We start from the raw sequence: 19209 nt of genomic DNA on the forward strand, positions 1-19209 counted from the left end.
GATTTAGAGAAAGGCAGAGCATGCAGAGCCCAGAAGCACAGATCCACAGAAAATGGAAGCAACCCTCTGTGACTATCTAGCCTTCCCACCACCAACCATAAACCCACCTGTAACTAAATACATACCTTCTGCTTTCCCTTCTCATATAATGGAAGGAATATTCCTGGATCCTAGCAAAGTCAACCCTACACCTGTGCTTTGAATTCCAGCCCCACCATCCTCCTCCTGCTGTTATCCTTCTCTCCCCTGCATCACCAGTTTCTCCTACTCCACTGGATCAATTCCATCAATGTTCATTCAACTATGCTGGTAGTTCCCATAGGAAAAAGAAAGAAACAACAACAAAAATGAGAAATACAACAAAAATCTTTTCACCTTAAGTTTACCTCCACCTTCAGCCCTTCCCAGCAACACTTCTTGAACAATTACCTCTATTCACTATCTCCAGTTCATCACCTCCGTTCCCCGGAACCCTTGCCAATGTCAGCAACTCCCTTGAGGGTGCCAAATTTAATGAGCATTTCAACATCCTCCCTTTATTTGACCTCCTCTGCAGCATTTGACTTGTCCTTTTTAAAAACTGTGTTGGGCTTCCCTGGTGGCGCAGTGGTTAAGAATCTGCCTGCCAACGCAGAGGACATGGGTTCGAGCCCTGGTCCAGGAAGAAGCCATATGCCGCAAAGCAACTAAGCCCGTGCGCCACAACTACTGAGCCTGCGCTCTAGAGCCCGCAAGCCACAACTACTGAGCCCACGTGCCACAACTACTGAAGCCTGTGTGCCTAGAGCCCATGCTCCACAACAAGAGAAGCCACCGCAATGAGAGGCCCGCACATTGCAACGAAGAGTAGCCCCCGCTTGCCACAACTAGAGAAAGCCCGCGCATAGCAACGAAGACCCAACACAGCCAAAAATAAATAAATAAAATAAATACATTTATAAATTAATAAATAAAAGCTGTGTCTTCTCCTGGCTTCTGTTTCAAATTTACCCAATTCTCTGTCATCTCACAAGACCCACCTTGTCTTGTTTGTCCTCTTCTACCAGACTCTAAAGGCTGGAGAGCTTGGGGCTTGGTTCTGGCCCCTCTTCTCATCTCTACCCTTTTTTTCTAGGTGACCTCGGCAGTTTTCCAGGGTTTGAAATACCACATGTACCATATAAGGTCTGATGACTCTCTCCAAGTTATACTTCCTTCCTGGCCTCTCCCCTGAGCTTCATGACATAGCGAGAAAAGCTTAATGGCTGCCCCCACATGGAAGCTCCTATCCAACCAAATAGAATTTCTGTCTTCCACGTGTTCCTCCCCTAGTCTTCCTCATTTCAGTTAAATGGCCACACCATTCAATCATCTGTTAGAACCAAGATTCTGGGCGACGCCTTTGTATTCTCTGCTCCTTCATTCTCAACATCTGTTCTTCAGCCTGAGGCTGAAGGAGCCCTACCTCCAAAGTAGAACTTGAAATGGTCCTCTTTTCTTCATTTCCATTGCCACCAGATTAGTCCAAACCACCATTATCTTACCCATCCCCCATAATTACTCCCTGTGTCCATTCTTGGCCACATACAATCCATTTTTTCCACCCATCAGCCAAGGTTATCTTCTTGAAAACGTACATCAAGTTGGGTCCCACCCCTACTGTGAAACTTTCAACGGCTTCCATTATAGTTACAGTAAAGTCCCCACTCTCTGTCGTGGCCCTGCCTAGTCTCTCTTCTTACACCCTCTACGGCTTCCCCATTTGCTCTCTCCAGCCTTCTCTTCATGCCTACAACACACCAAGCTCCTTCCTACTGCAAACTTTCTACACTAGCTAATGCTTCTACCTTCAGCCTAAAGAGACGGCCTCTCCTCAGAGGAGGACCGAGCAAATACTCACCAGGAAGACAAAATCCTCCTTGCAACGGTTCTGAGCCTCCTCCAGCACAGAGGAGCCTATGTGACCCAGGCCCCAAATGCTATACCATAGGGCTTGCCTAGAATGATGCAACTGGAAACCGTTCAAAGAGGCAATACTATACGCCCATTAGAGATCTGGAACATTTTAACCCGCCATCTCTGCTATGTGAATAGCGATAGCTTTGCCTTCCACGTAATAAACACAGAAACAAAAATCTGCACCTTCACCCCGGTGCATCATGGAAAATAAGTACTATTTAGGCTTTGAGAAAGGGCAGTATAACTCTGAGCAAGTCATTCCTTTCAAATTCACACCTAAGTCGTTCATGATTCTCTCAACCCTTTCTTTCCCATAAGAAAAAAATTAATTCCCTGGCATTTCAGCTTAAAATCAGCTAAGCAAAATGTCACTGGGAAGACGTCGCTTAAGCATGACAAAGACACACCATAATTCTCAATCTCTCCCGAACAGCTGGCAGATTTTTAATTCCTGGCCAGTGGGGTGCAAACAAACAAATCTTTCACACATCTTCAAACTACAAAACGGATATTTCAGAATCAACTCTGTTTCCTCTTGTCCTTCCATGAACGGTTAACATCGGGAGCTGGACATTTACCAACAAATAAGTTTATAAATCAAGAAAAAAACTTTTTCAGTTGAGCCTAATAACTAGACAAAGCAGAATCAGAACTATAAAGAGATCAAAGAGAGATTTTCCTCCAGACTGACAAAGGTACGGGGCGGGGGTCAGCAGATCACCAAGCAGTGAGGACCGTCAAACCCTGTGCTTCACAGCAGTGACCCGGAAATGTCCAGGCCTCCTCAGGGAGGCTCCTTAGCTTTCGCAGGGAGGCTGGACCCCAGACACCAGGTTTCCCAGCCTGAGAAAGATCCCAGAAGTCAGAATCGCCTGAGATGACACGGACAAGCATATCAACAGTGACCATGAAGGGCTGGAAACTGGAACCCTTCCCCTCTACCCAATCCACCACCATTCTGTCGTCCTTTACATTCTCACGCGCACCCTTAAAAAAGGGAAAAGAAGCCCTGTCTTAACTGAGCCAAGTATCTCTAAGGGTCAACTTCAAGCTAAAATAAAGAAATAAATAATAAAGAGAATATTTCTTACAAAAATTATTTCATTACTAATAGCATGTTTTTTATACTGGCAATTAGAATAAATGCTCTTTGTGAAAACTGCTACATATTGTAAAATACATACTCTGTTTTCTAAAATATCACATTGCTAATTAAAGACTTGAAACTCACCTCGATTAAATACTGTTAAATAAAACCATTTTATTTGTCAATATTAGTGCTTGTGCTATTTCTGTGCATGTCTTTTCTAGTCAAGGAAATTTTGTTAAAGGGACAAAAGTTGAAAACTGTAACCTCAGCAGTCACTAACTTTGGGGACGTATCCCCTGGTACAAATGTTCATGCATATGCATATTTTTATCACATACTCAGACAGATGCCCTTGCATTGATTTGAATACTTGCATAAATATTAATGTGTACAAATGCTTGCATGCAGAAAACCCATTTAAGAAATATCCAGTTGCATAGATTAGGAACATTAGATACTAACTGTATTAACACTTCATAAAATACACGCACAAGTTTGCATGACCAAAAAAAAAGGCACAATCCATGGAAGAGGCCAGATTCTCTCAACTTGTTTGCCATTTTGTACGTGTCAACTGGGAATTTACACAAGCCATTTGAGGCCTTTAGGTTACTTATAATTCACTATTTACATGTATCTCTCCTGGTTTGAAAACTAAACTTCCCTTTTACAGAAAATTTATTAACTGTTAGCCATGACCCCAAAAGGACGTGTCAATTTTTTAAGTCACTAAATGGCCTCGGAAACTTTTTCGAAAAGAGTAAGACTCAAAAGTAATTTTCACAAAACATCATTCTCAAAACTTGGCTGTATACCATTACATTATACATCTGATTCATTCTTAGAGGTGGAAGGTAAATGTAAACTTTAAAAAGTACACACACACACACACACACACACAAAATACACTAAAGCCCCTGGTTTAGTCAATTTGGATACAGCATAACTGGCAGTTGGCTCCTGTCCTCCACCCAGCTTCCATTTACAAATGCAGACAGGCTAAACTTATCTGAGGGAGACGGGTGAAGAGGAAGTAACTTCCTTGTGACCATTTGGGACGTCTCAATTCAATAAATGGCCAGCGGGGTACGCTATAAGTTTCACTTTCTTTTTGTACTTTTGGACAGCACAGATTAACTTTAAAATACTTCTTCCTTAACACTGACCAAAAATCAAGTCTGCATTTGACACTTGGACTTCTTGTATCCTCTTTATCATATTATTGCAAGATCTCACTGCCCACTTTCGATTGGACATGAGTCTCACCTGTGACTGAGCGAGACCTAAGAGACAGGTCCACAAGTCAAAACAAAGGACAGAGAAAGAGTTCTCAACCCCAAGTATTACTTCTTCTCCCTGAAACCCAGATTCAGCTCTTATGAGAAGATGGCAAGCATCTTAGAGGCTAAAAGGACACACAAAGCATTTGGCACTTTTTCTGCCTCTCCTAGAAGGACAGACTTTTGACAGAAGGTCGTATAGCAGGAACTGACCATGGCCACTAATACCCATTTTTTGCCTTCCTCCTTGGCATACCACTACTCCATATTTCCAGCCCCCAGCAGTCAAATGAGTTCACAGGACTGAATTCTGGCCCGTGAAACATAGATGGATGTGAGGTACACAACTTCCAGACCAAGCCCCTAACACCTCTTATGATCCACCATGGTTCCTCTCTATGACTGACTGCATGCCAGATGTAGCACACCTAGTGGAGAATTCCAAGGTCCAGGCAATAGCAGAGACACTAGATAGAAGGGGCCTGGATCACTGAATGACTCCATGGAGCAGAGCCCTTAAGCACCCCACCCCCACTACCACTGCATTGGCCTCGTATGCGAGAGAGGGATCAACTTTATTGTGCTCAGATCTGAGGATTGTTTATTTCAACAGCTGATCTATTCTGATTCATGTAAGGTGTAACCATAGCACATACAACATCATTTCCCCAGTAGACAAATCTTGAAGATACTGCAACACATCTCTTCTAGGAGCCAAAAGGGAGGCGAGGAGATCAAGGAGTGTGGCAGGACAGGTCAGGGCCTTGTAAAAGTCTGAGTGGAAATGAATCCGGAAAAAGAACGTACACGCTGTCCATCGGTGAAGTAAAGGGCTACACAATTTCACTTATTCGTTAAAACATTTATTGGATGCTAACACATGCCAGGCACAACGTCTGGTGCTGAGGTTAAAAATATGACTGGCCACATGCCTTGAGCTCAAGAAACCACAGTCTAGCTGACTGGGGAGAAAGAAAATGAAATCAGTTCTTCGCCAAAGTGTGGCAAATGCTATAAAAGTCGCCCTGAGGAAGCAGCTACAATCCCCTCTCAGACATGGATTCTGTGTAACACACAGCTTGGGTATCCATAACAAAGGTCAGAAAACAAATTCATTTCTGGATGAAAAATAACAGAAATTTTTGAATCTGCCAAGACTGTGATAAATATGACAGACATCAACTGTGAGTATACCAGTAATTCTAATATTCACTAACGCTGCAGATGATTCTTGGCATCTCTTTATCAAAGTCGCTAAGCACCACACAGCAAGAACACATAACGGAACTGCAGATGCCGCCCTCCCCCACCCCCACCCCCGCCAGGTGAGCAAGTCCACTGCAGCAACCTGCCTTAAAACATCCGTATCCCCTGGACATCGCACCATGGACACCGACGGACCTCCTCCTGCAGATCAAATACTGAATCTGGAATCTGTGCCTTCTGATGAAGCAGAAGCAGAATTTAAGCGTTAGTTTCAACCCTTTTAAGTTAAAATACAGAATTCCAGCAGAAACATGGGTTTTCCTCCATCCTCCATCCACCTCCTCCATCCTATTTAAAAACTAGCACTTAAATAACCCTGATGTTTATCATGTTTGTGAGGAAGCAAAACACCATTAGGGGTTTGTCTAAAAATCTTAGAGTTCTAAGCCTAAATTGGGAAACAATTCATTTGCGAACGTATGTGTTGTGCTGAGCTGCATTAATGAGATTTTTTTTTCCTCCTTGAACACATGAGAATCATTAAATCAGTATGCATACTGTCACTGAAACGACCACCTTCTACACTTACCAATGAAAATTCTATAATAGACATTAGCTCCTAGGAATATTTTGCAACATTGTCTAATGAAGATGTTTTATACAAAACTATGAGTGACCGTAACCAAAATAATCAAAATAATACTTCAAGGATATCCAAATAAAATAAACTGTTATAAATGGTAATAAATTTGAAGATTGGAAATACTGTTCCTATTTCCACAAAAACAAAATGAAGTGACTCTTTAAACATTTTCACGCCAAGGTCTTTTCTCAATTTTCAGTTTATTTCACAATAGTAACAAAACTATCTGTCACTGAGCACTATGCCAAGTGCTAAGATTTAATTCTCATAATTATCCTACAAGTGAAAGTATTTTTAAAAATTAATTAATTAATTTTACTTTTGGCTGTGTTGGGTCTTTCTCTAGTTGCAGCGAGCGGGGGCTACTCTTCGTTGCAGTGCACGGGTTTCTCATTGTGGTGGCTTCTCTTGTGGTGGAGCACGGGCTCTGGGCGCGCAGGCTTCAATAGCTGTGGTCCCGCGGGCTCTAGAGCACAGGCTCAGTAGTTGTGGCACAAGGGCTTAGTTGCTCCGCAGCATGTGGGATCTTCCCAGAAAAGGGATCCGACCCGTGTCCCCTGCATTGGCAGGTGGATTCTTAACCACTATGCCACAGGGAAGTCCCAAGTTAAAGTATTTTTTAATTTCCACTTTCCAGATGTGGAAACTTAAGATACAGTGAAATAAATGAAGCAGAAACCCTTTATGACTCTATTTTCTAGAGAAATAGAGGTAATAAAAGATGCTGTCATTTGAACCCCAGTCTTTTCTGCCTCTAAAAATCAGCTCTTAAGGCCCAAAGTTCTGCTGAGTACAGAACCTAGGAAACAGCAGGTAGTGATAATGAAATAGGTACAGGCAGAATCCAACCTCAGGTCGGCTTGTCTCTATGGTTCATGTCTTTCCTGTCCCGAGTCACATAGTTAACTGTGTCCATTCGCCACTTCACTTTACAGTTAGATCTGACCTAAAAGCAAGAATTAAGTGAGAGCTTAAATCTGACTGACAGCTTCTTCTCTAGTCTACAAACATTCCAAAAGCAGAAAGCCAGCTGCCTCTCCCTTGGCATGCTCCCACTGAATCCAAATAAATAATGCAGTGTTTTCTGTGTTTTAATTTTCTTCAGGATTACTGTTCATTATGGTTTAATTTCTGCCTGTTGTAATTATTGCCTATTCTGTCCTTCAAAATGACCTTGTCATCCAACATTGTTCAACAGACTTGGAACGTTCTCCCACCTTCTGAATAAAGTTAGGTCACTTCTTTTTCAGGGCCAGAAACATCAGCTCATCTCAAATATTCCTTTTAAAAGAACAAAACCATACAGAAGAAGAAAACTGGATCTTTCGTAAATAACAGAGGACTTTTTGCCTGGTATTAATCCCCATTTCAAAATATAACACTTTGGGATCCTTGGGAATAATTACCACCACTTGGCTTTCAATGTGTGATCTGGAGGGATTTCAGAGAGCATCTGGCAAGTACAGAGCAGCCCAGTGATGTACACCGGCATCCCCTCCTCTACACACACATTTCCCTGACTCTCCCAAGCCAGACTACACTGCTTTCCCTGGGTTTCTCAATTACATTTTAATAAAATTATAAAAAGCCAAAAAGGAAAGCCAATCATCCCTCCATGTACCCATCTCCATAGACAGAGCCTTGATTTCACATTGTTATTTAACAGTGCCTTTCTTCTGCATCACACAAAGGGCTTTTCCATCAGGCTTTCACTGATCCTCTCAGCTTAAGCATAAATATTATCATTCCCGTTTGAGATGTAAGAGAAAGAAGCATAATTATTGAGATATACGGCTCTGCTGAAATAGGTCATTTTATTTATTTTTTTTTTAAGGTCTTCTTAGCTATTTTTTTTTAACATCTTTATTGGAGTATAACTGTTTTACAATAGTGTGTTAGTTTCTCCTTTACAACAAAGTGAATCAGTTATACATATACATATGTTCCCATATCTCTTCCCTCTTGCATCACCCTCCCTTCTCACCCTCCCTATCCCACCCCTCTAGGTGGTCACAAAGCACACAGGTGAACTCCCTGTGCTATGCGGCAGCTTCCCACTAGCTGTCTAATTTACGAAATAGGTCATTTTAAAAGTTGAAAGAGCCTTAAGACTTTATTATATGATCCACATATTGTAGGCAGTTATTTCTTTTTTTTTCTCTTTTTAAAATTATTTTTATTTATATACGTTTGGCTGCATTGGGTCTTCATTGCTGTGCCCGGGCTTTCTCTAGCTGCGGCGAGCAGGGGTTACTCTTTACTGCGGTGCGCGGGCTTCTCATTGCAGTGGCTTCTCCTGTTGAGGAGCACAGGCCCTAGGCGCACGGGCTTCAGTAGTTGCAGCACACAGCTTCAGTAGTTGTGGCTCAGTATTTGTGGTTCGCGGGCCCTAGAGCACAGGCTCAGTAGTTGTGGCGCATGGGCTTAGTGGCTCCATGGCATGTGGGATCTTCCCAGATCAGGGCTCGAACCCGTGTCCCCTGCATTGGCAGGCAGATTCTTAACCACCGCGCCACCAGGGAAGTCGTGGAAGTTATTTCTTGCTTCTTACACACATATCTTGCTACAATTCAAAACTAACTTCCTTTGCTTTTAACTAGGATCAAGTCCTCAATTTCTTACACAAAAACTGTCATTCAGGGCTTCCCTGGTGGCCCAGTGGTTGAGAGTCCGCCTGCCGATGCAGGGGACACGGGTTCGTGCCCCGGTGCGGGAGGATCCCACGTGCCGCGGAGCGGCTGGGCCCGTGAGCCATGGCCGCTGAGCCTGCGCATCCGGAGCCTGTGCTCCGCGACGGGAGAGGCCACAACAGTGAGAGGCCCGCGTACCGCAAAACAACAACAACAACAAAAAAAAAACTGTCATTCAAAACTATTCAACTGCAAGGATTTCGTTCCTCTGCATCCTGACTTGAGGAGCCAATGGTAAATCATCTCAGACAGGTATCTTTAGAAGCTGCCAGAAAAGACTATCTCGGGACAGGACCCTGAGGACAACAAGGACCCCAGGTCATCTCTTGGACCATCTATATGCCAACATGGTCATCTGTGCTGACTGACGTCTACGATCTCTGGCCTGTTGAATGAGCAAGAGGCAGTTAAGTTTTCTGAGTTAAAGTTAGCTGCACTCTGGTTTGTCATCTAACTTTTGAAAACAAAGCAACAAAAGTTTAGGCTTAACCTTTATTAAAACATGGTTAAGCTGACCCCAATTGCCAACAGTTTAGAAATGGAGATTTTCCCCTCCATATTTGTATGGAACTGATGTAGCACCTACACGCAATGCTGAAGGCACACATATCTATACGGGTTTGCACTCTCAGACCTGCCAACCTGACATTGTGTCTGAGACTGGCCATCCCCGGCTGGTATCACGGTTGGTGCGCGAACACACCTTTGCCCTATTCACATACCATACCGACGTTTGTCATTCAAGTCTAAATCCATGCAACAAAAGTGCTTAAGTTCTTTTATTTTTAATTGGCATAGCTTAAAAGTACAGAGATACAAGAAGTCGTGATTTTGTTGTTGTTGTTGCTCTGCAAAAGCAGAGCCCTACAAACACTAGTGTTACAATCGCCACGGGCCCAACAAGAGCCAGACGTAGGGGCTTCAAGATCCATGGTAAAAACTGCAGTGAAATACCACCCATACAAGGGCCAAGTTGACAACAAGACGAGATAAACCACTCCCAACATTTAGACAAACGATGACCCTAAAGTCTAATGCCATTCCCTTACTAAAAAATACTTTTTAGTTACCCCCCCAATCTTCAGGATAAAAGTAGTATTTGCAGTTCCTCACATGCAGTTTCATTCTTGACTCCTTGTATACTCAGTTCCCTAAGTGGGAAGTTTTCACCACCCACCACTCGCCGTCACCTCTTCCTCCCCTGTCTCTGTCCTTATTCATTCTTACAAACTCATTTCATGCCACCTTCTTCTGTAAGCCACCTGTGACCGTCACCACATCCCACCTAGGGCTGGGTTCCTGACTCTATGATACCCAAACCCCGAAACCTCATCTCTCTCCTAACAGGCTGTGTGCTATGTGTTCTGGGCTGAGCGAGATCCATGCTTAGATCCTGTGTCCCCAGCTCCCAGCACAAAACCAAGCACAGAGCAGGCACCTTCAGAGGAAGGTAGAACAAGAAAGGTAAGTACATCCTGAAGTAGAATATGCATTAATCCTTAACCTCAAGTATCACACGAGTAAGTCCCACACTCACACCGTCTGGGGCAATGCAGTGCCTTCCTGCACCCCAGCACATAAAGGAACGTTTGAATGGGAGATTCCACTCATCAGTGATAAAGCTCTGTTTCTGGTGGTAACAAATTTGAAACTTCTAAGTTTGGTCCTAATATCACCATGTGGCCTCCAAAATGCCATTTAAGGATAAATGAACTGCTGCATTAACAAAAAGAAGTTCCTGGTAATTCCCTGGCGGTCCAGTGGTTAGGACTCGGCGCTTTCACTGTTGTGGCCCCAGTTCAATCCCCGGTAGGGGAACTAAGATCCTGAAAGCCGTGAGGCGCGACAAAAACAAACAAAAAAACCCAGACGCTTACATCTTGGACATTTGCACTGTGGCACGAGGGCTCCAGATACAACATATAAGCAACAATCCCGAAATTCTGGTGTGGAGGGAAAATTCTGCATTTTAAAGTCAGGAAAAAACCCTGGACTCAAACCTCCACTCTGTTCTTCACTGGGTGTATACATTTAGGAAATTTATTTATTTTCTCTGGGCTTCTTTCATCCACGACATGAGGAACGATGACAGCTATTTCTAGGGACTGTTGAGACAAACAAAGGAAAGAACAGACGTGAAAGACTGTGCCCAGCACAGAGTGAGCCCTTCATGAACGTTTGTCCCCAGCCTCGTCCTCCATGCAGGGAGGAGGCGTCATCTCAGCATCAACAGTGGCGCACAGGGCCACAATGACTGACACTCTCACGCTTGAGTCCCGAACAGCTCACTGAGGATAAAGCTGCGACCGTTGTGTGCTCTATGGTGCAAGAAGCCAATCAGGTTTTCTCCACAACCTGTACATGGTCTCCATATATGGAAATGGTGTTTTCATATCATCTTTTCATCATTTGGATGTGAAAATCTGTGCTTTCAACATGCAGTGGCCCTTGTGTTGTTGGTAGCTAGTCAGGGGGATAAGGTATAAACCTAAGAACATCGGGGCCTTCAAATGCTTCCAAAACGCTCTATATTCTGTAAGCTGGGCATTGGGTACATGCGTGCCCATTTTATTACTATTCTTTAAACTGTACGTAAGTTTCCATAGACAGTTTTGTTTGTGTAATATATTTTACAATTTAAAAGGGGGCTGTAGTCTTAATACTGGGAGACTGAAATCAAGGTCACAGGCATGGAAATCCCGATGGCATTTACTATGGATAACTCATAAATATTTTGCGTACTTGAAGTGATGGATGTTTTTGAGCCTCTGATGATATTTTAGAGGATTTACAGTTTAACAATTAGGAGTCCTGTTTTAAATGCACCTCAAGAGTCTACTTCTGAATGACTGCGAATTTCAACAATGACCATCAATGTAATTCAAAGAGTCATGCATCCAAAGAGAAGGGCAAGACAGGCTAGAGGTCCAGAGACCTTGGTTCTAGCCCCAATTATATTCCTGACAGTGTGGCAGAGTTGCAAGTTAACCTGCAAAGTATTCAGTAAACGCAGACTCAATGTCAGGTGGTACTTTGTCTAACACCCTCCTCTGGGGTAACTGCAAAATATAGGCTATTTTATGAAGACAGGCTAAAAGCTGCCAAACTGATACTGCCCCCCTCTTCTTGTGCCTCCTCTCAGGACATTTTTTTTTCCTTCTGGTTGTGCCATGAGAGGCATGAGGGATCTTAGCTCTCCGACCAGGGATCGAACCCACGCCCCTGCAGTGGAGGCCCAGAGTCTTAACCACTGGACCGCCAGGGAAGTCCCACTCAGGACATTTTTTACCCCCAGTTTCTGGTGTGCTTATGGTGGCAAATTAGAAAATAATTTAACTAATTATTTTATTTTAAAGATATTATTGTAATGATCACAGAGATGACCTAAGGAGTAATCTGCAAAAGTAAACACAGCACTCACCAGTTTAAGAGACTTCCAGTTGTGTCATGCTTTGGCATTTACAAATCACAGTCACAGACATTTGTACTGAGAAATCACATACACACACACACACACACACACACACACAGGAGGTGTCAGGAGACAAATGGGTAAAGAACGTAGGAAGCAGATGGAAGGACTGTCTCATAAACAGACTGAGCACAGGCCTCGTAAACATAAGTGACGTGAGGCACCCCCAAAATAGCAAAGAGTTCGATGAAGTCATCCGGAAGCAAAAGCAATCAGAAAATCTAACCAACTACTCATCATTTGCAGGGTATCCGTGTGTTCTGTGCTTTAGAGGTCAGCATTGTTATCGTTGACTTTTTAATATATTTCGTTTAAGGGGAAGCACCATAATCTTTGTAGAATTTAGAACCCTCAAAGGTTATTATAATCTCACCCTGGAAGCAGAAATAGTCATGGAATTAAAGGTTGGAAGCAATGCAAATAATTTTAGCCATCTGTCCTGCCTCGTGCTAAATATTTCACAGTTTTTTGACCAATAACATAAAGTCTATGATCAGAAAGCAATGGGCTAGTCAGTTTACTCTAAATAACCCTGTGGTGTGGTTTATTTAATTATATAAGTGACACTAAATTATTTTTATAAGTACAAAAAATGGTTTTCCTCCTTAAATAAACAATGACCTACCCTTCACAGTACTTAGTAATTTAACATGTCAAATGCCTTACCTAGCGAAACATAAATGTGAAATAAAGTTATGAAAACATTTACAATAAATGCCCAGGGGTGGACTGGAGCAACTTTTGGAGAAAATGAGGGAAATAAATGGTTAACTGCCAGCATACACACTCATGCTGGAGCACACAGAAAGGTTCACAGCAGTTGTTAAATTCATCTAGAGAAACTCACTTTATTTTTCCAACAGAGCTCTCACCAACTAATCTGTATTACAACCTCCAGGAGTCAATATTCTCAGCAGGATTGAGATTTGGGCCACACTGATTCAGCTATTTAATCTTGCAAGAGAACGGTATTTGGCAGGAAAAGACCCCACAGCACTGAGGGGACGTCCCAGAGGTTCGCTGTCAGCACAGACTGGGCCAAGAACACCAAAAGTGGAAACCAAATAGCACCAACTGATGTTTAGCAATTCATTTCAGTACCTCTCTACTCAAACACGTACGTACACTCTACATATGTGTGCTAACGGACACATCACACGTTCATATATGGCTCTTTCAGATCCATGTATTTTGGACCCAGTCATGAAAATTTTTTAACTCAAAACTATCGCTACAAAAGGTTGGGAGTAGGAAAGAGATGAAGAAAAATGGCCATAGTTTTACTTTCAAAACCCTTCAACTTCTTAAGCACTGAAAACCAAAATAGAACATGCATCTGAACTTTTAAATGCATGCAAGTATTTATGTATTGATCTTTTTAGCCATCCTGAAATTAATAAGCCAATCGATACTCTTCTATAGATGAGCAATTTTTACATTTTATATATAATACTATGGTTTGATAAATTTTTAATGATAGTTTCTGGAAGCCCATACTGACAGGCAAACAGGGAATAGGGAAAACAAACACAGGACACAGGAAAACTGAAAAACAAAGCTGATAGCACCTACTATACACATGAACTGCATGAATCACTGTTCAAGAAAATGATTCAGTAAAATTCTCCAAAAACTATTTTAAAACAATGATGGCAAGGGTTCGATTTCTTTACCTCCCAAACCTGGTTACTTATCCTTCTAATATTAACACAGTGTTTCCCTCTGTCAAGCACTTATCACTGTGCTGCAATTATCTGCTCGCCTTTTATAGGGTAACCTACAAGCTCCATGAGGTCAAGGGTCATATCTATTTTATTTTTCATTAAATCCCCACCTCCTAGCAAAGTGCCTGGCACAGAGCAAACACTCAAAATGTTGTTAAATCAGCAATTGTTTTCAAAAGTGGTTTCTTTTGAAAAAGAAATGGGGGAGGCGGGCACAGATTTACAGGTACACATTTGAAATCTGCACATTTGAAAATATGATACTAATCTTTCAACAGTCTTGCCTCAATCTACATTTCAGTGATGGTGTCTCTCTCTGCACTCTCACAAGTAGATGCTGGGTGTTCCTAACCTTACATTCATTCCTTTCTTCCTTTGCTCATTTCAATACCATCTCCCTCATTTGTGACTTTACGTTGCATTAAGGCTCTCCTTCTCCACGAAAGCCTTTCCCAAACACTTCACGCATTCTAGCTTGGGCATAAATGCATGCAAAAAGTGGTTTCTCATTTTTTTCTGCAAGCTACAGGGGCTGGTGGAATGTGATGTCCACAGCAAATGTTTAATGTTTAACAAACATGCATATACACAATAAGGGAACAGTGAAGGCAACTTCTACTTCTATCTTATTATTTACAGTCAAAGCACTCTGTTCTGGAGGATTCAAACATGTACTAGAAATGCTGCTTGCCCTCAAAGACCTATAATAATTATACAGCAAAAGTAAATTTTAATTTTTTTTTTTTTTTTTTGTGGTTCACGGGCCTCTCACTGTTGTAGCCTCTCCTGTTGCAGAGCACAGGCTCCAGACGCCCAGGCTCAGCAGCCGTGGCTCACAGGCCCAGCCGCTCCGCGGCATGTGGGATCTGCCCGGACCCGGGCACGAACGCATGTCCCCTGCATCTGCAGGCGGACTCTCAACCACTGCGCCACCAGGGAAGCCCCAAAAGTAAATATTTAAATCACTTTGGGGGAAATCAATTCTGTCTATCAAAAACAATAAGTGTTAAGAAGAACAGAATGATATTTTTAGGTTTCTTTCTTTTATTCTTTCTTCTAAATCTATACCCTTTTTCACAGTTTGCTAATAAACACAGGCAAATTCTGACACTTTCATAATTCTAAGGAGGCAATGATACAAAAGCTTAATTCAATTAAAAGTTGGCTTTGTTACAGTTAATACAGCCACAAGAGGAAAAATAAATCATAAATATGAGCAAACAAAAAAATGATAACTTCTTGCTTCTTGGTCTTGGAAAAGTCTGGGGGTACTTTACAAAAGCAATAGGTCCTTCAAACAGAAATTTGGAGCTATCCTTTTACAAGCATCATTGCACATGATTCTGTACAGAAAAGGAAAAGCCTACAAAGCAGCCTTGATAATGGGGAAAGAAAAGAAAGCTAGAGTAGAAACTATAAGCAAAAAATAAAGAAAAGCAATTTTCATGACAATTCTTCTAGGAAAATGAAATGCAAATTAGAGAACATATCTGCATATGCTTGAAAAAGAAAAACATTCTTCTAACTTCCAGTCATGCAATTTTCTTTAATTGTCTAAACTTGGCTTGGGTTACCAATGGGTTTTAATTAAATCTCTGTATAATATCTCCCTTGACTCATGACCTCCTAATAAGTTAGAGTGACGTTTGACTATTACACCTATTAACTGAAAAAACAACAGGTTTTAAACCTACCTCCATAAATCCATTGAAATGATAATTATGTGGCATAATTATTAATGAGAGTCATATGTGGGGACTCCACAAATATATCCGTAAGATTCCTGTGTTTTCTTCAACATTTAGTATGTGCTCACTGTAGATACATCCCAAGAGGTATAATAAAATCTGGAAGAAAATTCAGATACTTTTTAAGTTTTAAATCTGTATAATGTACTGGAAATTGAGACTTTTTTTTTTAAAAAAAAGCTAGTCTTTATTAGACTTGCCCTGTGGCATGGGAATATTTCTTTTCTACTGTCACACCTCTGCCCTCTTTTTCTTCATATCCACCCAGGTCAAACTGCCAGCACAGGACATGTGAAATCTATATTCTGAGCTATGTAATTCAACTGAGGCCTGGAGAACTTAAAAATATAATTACTCCTGTGAGTTACCTTTGTTTCCACAAGTGACCCTCACTCAAAACCACAAATAAAAAGAGGCCTGAAAGGGCCAATTGGCCAGTTGGCCCTAATCCTTAATTAAGGATTGGAAGGAGGAACTAGACATTTTTTTAAAAATTGTTCGGTTTGAAAATAAGAAAAAATTTAAAAACTGAATGTACAAGTTATCCTGGAATAGCAACAGGTGATATCATCTACCTCCACTAAAGACAATGGCTTATGAGAGCAGCTTATGTATCTAAGCATATCTAAAACATATTACTTATCTCGAAGTTATCCTGTGATTTACGTAGATCATTTCTCATAATGCCCTGTTATGGACTGAATTGTGTCCCACCCCCAAATTCATATCTGACAGCCCTAATTTCCAATGTGACTGTATTTGAGATGGGGAACTTTAAGAAAGTAATTAAGGTTAAATGAGGAGGTCATATGGGTGGGGTCCTGATCCAATTAAACTGATGTCCTTACAAGAAGAGGAAGAGACACCAGAAGTCTCCTTCTCTCATGCACATGCACTGAGGAAAGGAAAGCAGCCATCAGCAAATGAGGAAGAGAGCTCTCACCAGAACCCAACCCAGATAGACCTTGACCTGGAACTTCCAGCCTCTAGAACTGTGAGTAAATAAATGTCTGCTGTTTAAGCCACACAGCCCATGATATTTTTTGTTATGGCTGCCCAAACAGACTACTGTAAGCCCTATTTTTTTCAGGTACTTACTCAACAAAAAGAATTCCCTGGCTACGACATTTTAAAACAGGGGCAGTCCTTGCATTTCTAATATGATGAAATTCTTCAATGCCACATTAGAAACCAAACGGTCCTGCTTTACTTAGAGAATACTACTATAATCTTTGCATAAAACTACAGAAATCACTGAATATTTAAGTAAAAATAAGAGAAAGTGAAAAATAGGTGTTTATCAAGCAGCACAAAAGGAAAAAAATAACCAAATCAAAGCAATCTTAAAAGCTAAGAACACTATTTCAAAGAGAAGTTTAAAGAGAAAGAATGTGCAAAATTAGTCAATCTTTTAAATATTATCATATTCATTTATTCAACACACATTTATGGAGCACCTGCTATGTGTCAAGCACTATTCTAGGCATTAGCAATTTTGTGGTGAAAGGATAGATTAGTTCCCTACCCGACTGTGGCACATATCCTAGGAAAAGTTTAATTTGCCTAGACTGAGAAGTAGATGTGAAACAGGAGGGAAGGGGGCAGGGCACAACCTTTAAAAGAATGATATAGCCATTGGACAGGACAAAAACTGGTTAGAACGAACTAGGTCCAAGATGGCGGAAGATTCGACTTCCAGTGGACCTGGAGCCTCATTATACACTCACTGTAATACACTAGCGTGTGCTAAATGACACACCCACCGGCACCATGACGGTTCTGAGGCTGACCATAAAAGGCCAAAAAGTAGGCAGGGAACCAGTTCCTGGAAATCTCTTCCCATTCCCCCAAACAGCTGGAATAATCCTCCCCCTGTTAGCCTATGAAATTACCCAGCCCATAAAAACTAACCACCCCATATTTCAGGGCCTCTTGGCTTCTGAGATGGCCCACACTCTGTCTGTGGAGTGTGTTTCTCCCAAGGTCACTCCAGCCTTTTGAGACGGACCACATTCTGTCTATGAAATGTATTATCTCTCTAAATAAATCCACTTCTTACCTATCACTTTACCTCTCACTAAATTCTTTCTGCGATGAGACATAAAGAACCTGAGCTTCATTACGTCCTGAGACCAGGTGTGTGATCTCAACTAAAAGACAGTGGGTTCAAGTCCCAATCTGGGTTTTGTCTGAGTTCAAGTCCTGGCCTGTCAGTGCAAGTCCCAATCTGAGTTGTGTGGTTTCAGGTGGAAAGGCAGACTCTTTCCTAAAAGAAAAGGGGGAAAAAAAAAAAAAAAAAAGAAGAAGAAATGGAGAAAATGACACCCTTAAAGGAATTCAGTCCTTTACTGAACAAGTATATTTAGGTAACTACTTTGTGCTAGAAAATGATGGAACGGAGGAAAGGTCTGGGAGTTTTTTTTTTTGTTTTTTTTTTTTATGGTATGCGGGCCTCTCACTGCCGTGGCCTCCCCCGTCGCGGAGCACAGGCTCCGGACGCGCAGGCCCAGCGGCCATGGCTCACGGGCCCAGCCGCTCCGCGGCACGTGGGATCCCCCCAGACCAGGGCACGAACCCGCGACCCCCGCATCGGCAGGCGGACTCCCAACCACTGCGCCACCAGGGAAGCCCCAAGAAACGGAGAAAATGACACCCTTAAAGGAATTCAGTCCTTTACTGAACAAGTATATTTAGGTAACTACTTTGTGCTAGAAAATGATGGAACGGAGGAAAGGTCTGGGAGTTTTAAGGAAGAAAATCCATGTGATATCTACACAGATCTTAAAAGAGATGTTTGATTAAAATCAATATAGAAAGTTTAGATCTCCTGTAATCATCTCTATTATAAGATGAAATTCACACAATGCTAGAAGGAGTCACTCCTCAAAGTCTCAAACTGGGTATGTTAATCAGTGGGTAAGCCGTCCCAGAGCCTGCGGCACTGGACAGAGTGAGAAGCCATGGGAAGATCTGTTGGCACAAGAAGTCAATTCATTTGTTTATCAAACTTGGCTCCGTGCTAGGCCCTGGGGCTAAAGAGAAAAAGACACAGCCCAATCTTCACAGAGTTCAGTCCAGGAGGAAGATAGCTCGTAATGCAACTCTAGAACCACAATGCCAGGGAGGCGAGAGGAAGAGCCAGGTCATGGGAGAAAAGACAACCTCTGAGCTGAGTATGGCTGGGGAGCGGGTACAATCAGCCTTCCAGACAGACGTTTGAAGCGGATCGGGCTCAGGGTCCAAGAGGGACCCCAGGCTGGAGATCTCAGCTGGCACTAAACCAGGGGCAGCCTCATTCCATGCTAAAGGTTTTACACTTTAACCCAAAGGCCATGGGGAGACATTGACAGATTTTAAGGAAGAGAGTGACAAGATCAGATGTGCACTTGAGGATCCCCTGAAAGAAACCACAAGGAGA

At 42.1% G+C, this 19209-nt stretch overlaps 1 protein-coding gene across 6 annotated transcripts in view; it reads right to left on the minus strand.

Annotated features, from left to right (window-relative positions):
• The window catches only part of NEBL (nebulette), a 353899-nt gene that overhangs the window by 143752 nt on the left and 190938 nt on the right, over positions 1–19209 (minus strand). For 3 of the 6 annotated variants that reach the window (XM_067030375.1, XM_067030380.1, XM_067030379.1), the window contains exon 3: positions 15738–15890. The exons of the other annotated variants lie outside the window; for them this stretch is intronic. In XM_067030375.1, the coding sequence (XP_066886476.1) occupies positions 15738–15773 (36 nt within the window). In that variant the 5' untranslated portion in view covers positions 15774–15890. The remainder of the gene's footprint in view (positions 1–15737; positions 15891–19209) is intronic. 6 annotated transcript variants of the gene reach the window in all.

The sequence above is a fragment of the Kogia breviceps genome, chromosome 3 (assembly GCF_026419965.1).
Source record: "Kogia breviceps isolate mKogBre1 chromosome 3, mKogBre1 haplotype 1, whole genome shotgun sequence".
In the NCBI taxonomy this organism is placed as follows: domain Eukaryota; kingdom Metazoa; phylum Chordata; class Mammalia; order Artiodactyla; family Physeteridae; genus Kogia; species Kogia breviceps.